Below are 4295 nucleotides of genomic sequence, written 5' to 3'. Positions count from 1 at the left end.
TTATTGGACGAACATGGAAGACGATGCAGCTGCACACGTTCAGAGGTGTCACCAATGCCAAATCCATGGTACTCTCATCCACACTCCTTGTCTCCCATTGAATTATGTGAATAGTCCATGGCCTTTCTATAGCTGGGGACTAGATATCATCGGAAAGATCAATCCAGTGTATTCAAAGCAGCATGAATACATCATCACCGCAACTAAGTATTTCACTAAATGGGTCGAAGCTATTCCTCTTCGAAGCACCACCGGAGTCACGATTGCAGCCTTCATCAAAAAGCACATAATATGCAAATTTGGAGTTCCTAAGCACATTGATACTGATAATGGAACTCCTTTCGCAAACAAGCACGTGACCGAACTCCTCGAGGAATACGACATCAAACAAGTCTTCTCCACACCGTATTATCCCCAGGGAAACTGACAAGTAGAGAGCACCAACAAAACTTTGATCTGAATTCTCAGTCGGACAATTCATGACAATCCTCGAACGTGGCATGAACAGTTGCCTATGGTTATATGGGCTTATCGAACCGCGCCAAGGAGCTCAATCGGGACTTCACCATATTCCCTCGTCTACGGAGCCGACGCCATACTTCTAGCAGAGATCGAAATCCCTTCAGCAAGGATTGCAACATCCAGCGGAGTACAATGGCATGAAGCCGAAGTATCCAAATCAAGAATCATTGAGCTAGATATACTCGAGTCAAGGAGGGCTAAGGTGGAAAAATACGTAGAAGCCTACAAACAAAGGATCTCCAAAGCCTACAAAAAATGGTAAGACCTCGAACATTTCAAGTAGGAGACCTGGTATTAAAGACATCAAAGCACATTCAACAAGACATGTCCGTTCACAAGTTCTCTCCGAAATGGGAGGGACCATATGTAGTCATCAAGGCAGTATCCAGTGGATATTACAAGATCTTAGCTGTTGATGGAGGAGTGGAAGGAAATATAATCAACGGAAAATATCTCAAAGCTTATTACGCCTGATCCATAAAAAACAATTACCCTTCATCATTTCAAGCATTTTAAAAAATGTAATTTTCATTCCTCCAAAGAGCGTGCACAACGCTCCTTGGTTCATTAAACGTTTCATAAATGAGCAAAATTCCTTCATATCATGATCAATTATTCCACCTAACCAGAATCTTAAACTTATTAAAAAAAATAACAATTATAAATGCTCACTCAGAGCAAAACGTCCAACAATGGGTAATCTCTGTAAGCAACCCTGTCAAGTTTCTTATGAAAACTCTTGGTTTTCGTCTTCAACTCCTATACCGCCTTCTCAACCCTGGCCGACTCCAAAGTGAGCATCTTCTCCTCCTCCAGTAAAGCAGTGGTTAGAGAAATCGCATCAGCAGCCTCCGCCGCCTTATGAATCTTGATTATCTCGAGCCGACGACGAAGCCATCATACATTAAACCGCAAAGTCTCGTAGTTCGAAATCATCTCATCCCACCTGTGCAATTCCTGATTCTTGACATCTCGCAGGCGCATCTGGTCCATCTCCTCAATAATCGGTAGCAACCATGCAATTGTAGTCAGGAGGGTTGGTAGAAAACCTTTCCACACTTCGGTCGTAGCAATATACCCGTATCTTTTCCATATTTTGGTGTAAAGGGGCGTATGACACTTGGGAATGACGAATCCACCGACTACTTCATTGTCCGGGAAAGTATTGATCAAAGGAGCTTCAAACAAGAGTCCAGCTGTTGGATATTCACGAGCATGGAATCTGTCTTCAACCTCCACGGATTCTGCAGAGTCTTCACCAACTCGGTTGCTGTTGTCTTCAACCTCAACCACGGTCACGGACTTTCCACTCCTTCTCCTTATAGCATCGATGACGACACGAACATTCGCATGTGACGAAATGAGGAAGTGTTTAATTTTATCAAAGTTGAACGTGATAAAGCCTCGAAAGCTATATGATTACTTATAGATGATCCAGTCTCAGCATGAGCCGACCTGTACCGCGAAGGAGCTCTAACGGTCCGTTTGGGCCTCGAATTATGAGAAGAATGATCCTTCTGGTTATCTTGCAACAAATACAAACAAATCTTTTTCTTATGGTCAATAACCTCGATCAAACAGAGACGAAAAAGATGTGAAACTTACTGAGATGGACGCTTCTACTTCATGCTTCGACTGGAGTTCATTTCGAGAAGAAGTACTATCGCTGGACATAGTGATGGAAGGAATGACAATCAAAGTTTCTTCTGCGATGAAACTAACTCAGGAATAGAAGAAATATCTGCGCAAGTATTAAACCCTAAATCTTTAATATATATACAAAATACAGCGGGCTCTTATCTTCTGCAGGTAGTCAATTCAGTTGCGAGTTTTACTGAAACCCTAAGTCTCGAACAAGGTCAATACCGGAGATGCAGAGTAAAATAATACACTGGGGACTGACCAAAGCTGAGCATGGTCAGAAATTTACACGGCCCCTGTGTGTTACATGTCATCTGTGATTTGCCTTAGAGCAAGCAAAGGGAAAATCACGATGGGATCGGCGTATTTTCAATCAAGAAGAGCCAACATTAATAAAGAGTATCTCGTTTGAAAGGAAAATTATTAATACGAAGTCCTCCAAATAAGATGTCTACTACGAAGGCTAAAGAATATTCAAATGTTTAAGAAGGAAAACAGGATGGAAGTAAAGCTACTCGTCAGACTCATCCGAATTATCGGATTCGTCATCACTGTCATTCTTTACATCCGAGTTATCAGATTTGTCATCACTGTCTTCCTATTTGTCGGAATCCGCATCGTCGATAAAGTCTGGATGGGTATCAAGATCGTCTGAGTCCGAGTCCTCTTCTGCTTCAGATTCATCTTCAATTTGCTTCATAGTCTTCCGGAACTCTCTTTCATATCGGTCAGGCTTGATCTTACGCTTTGTAAACACCCACGCAGTTTCTTCTTCAGAAGCATCAGCATCAGAGTCAGAGGGTACCCTATCAAGGAATTGACGTCTCTCCTTAGACGCTTGTATTCGACGCCGAATTCGATCCTTTATGTGCTGAAGATTCTCTGCTTCATCATCTTCAGCCTTTGTCTTCATAAGTTCAGCATAAGTGACTCTCCGATCATTCAAGGGTATGCTATGCTTTGCTCCCTCATCATGAGTTATCTTAGCTTTCGATTTATATACAGAGGCTTTGGAATCCTCGTCAAAGGAGATGAAGGAAGAAGAGGAATAGCTATAATCGTAATCGATGTTGTTGGGAGTTGACATTTTCTGGAACCAGGAGCAAAAAATTACCAACATGCAAGTAAATCCATCTACAAAATGGTAATTCTTAACTCTTACCTTTTTTACGATTCCACTAACAGTAGTGATAGTAATGCAAGAGTTAACCCCTCAAAAATCGTTCGTCTCTGCGAAACCTACAAAAACGAACGAAACTCAGATTTTCATAAAATCATGAACATTTCTACTGTATGAACATTCACCATGGAATTATCAGACGGTGCTCTGGATGGCTATGGAAAGGGGGATGAAGCCGCCTGGCCGGCTAAGGAATGTCCCATGGCGCTGCCGTATAGGACGCGAGCTGTTAGCGCTCGTATTATTGGCTTTGTTTCCATGTCTTGGTGCTAGCGGCGGAGTGGTAGCAATAAAGCAGGCGAACATATTCCAGATACGTATATCTGTGTTTCTTGTTTCTGTTTTGCTCTTCTGTTGTTGGTGCAAACCCTATCCATAGGCATGTCCGCCATAGTTTTATGGGCGACGTCGTCCTGACCGCGAGAAGTCCCCAGTCACTCCTTGTCATGTGATAACTGGTAACTGAGTCATTTGGTGACTGAGCCATTGATCCCCGAGCGGATCGTTTGCTTTCACATATCTTATAATCTGGGTTGAAGAATGAAATCGAGAATTGGAAATTGATATTGTAACCGAGAGATCAATCTCCCACTGTGGTCGCCAATTGTTTGTGGGTGAAAACCGTTTCTGCTGATTTTGGTAATTTTGTGTGAGTGCGGGTGAGAAACAAATCTAAACCCAAAACAATGTACTGCACGGGAGTACTTTTGATTCGAGAGATCAATCTGTACAATCCTGGCCTAAACCAAGAAATGGTCGTTCCGGCTTGCTTCGGTTACAAAGTGAAGGAGAAGGGTTGGTCTTAGGGAGGGAAGCGAAGAAAGTGTTGAGGCTAGAATAGTTGATTCTGTAAGTGTGGGTGTTTTGCGACTTGTATCTGAAAGTTGAACTGGCCAGCTGAATGGAAAGATACCAGGTGAATTCTGGATGTGTATTGTTCTCCTGACCAAAA

At 42.5% G+C, this 4295-nt stretch overlaps 1 protein-coding gene across 1 annotated transcript; it reads right to left on the bottom strand.

Annotated features, from left to right (window-relative positions):
- Positions 1-2761: 2761 nt before the first annotated feature.
- On the bottom strand, positions 2762-3735 carry LOC113295898. Its single transcript, XM_026544230.1, has 2 exons — positions 3661-3735; positions 2762-3253 (listed from the first exon to the last, which is right to left on the bottom strand). The coding sequence occupies exons 1-2, from the start codon at positions 3733-3735 to the stop codon at positions 2762-2764; spliced, it is 567 nt and encodes a 188-aa protein (XP_026400015.1).
- Positions 3736-4295: the final 560 nt, after the last annotated feature.

Source organism: Papaver somniferum, chromosome 7 (genome assembly GCF_003573695.1).
Source record: "Papaver somniferum cultivar HN1 chromosome 7, ASM357369v1, whole genome shotgun sequence".
NCBI lineage: Eukaryota > Viridiplantae > Streptophyta > Magnoliopsida > Ranunculales > Papaveraceae > Papaver > Papaver somniferum.
The sequence above is the reverse complement of the archived record's forward strand: the minus strand, read 5'-3'. Positions and strand labels throughout refer to the sequence as shown.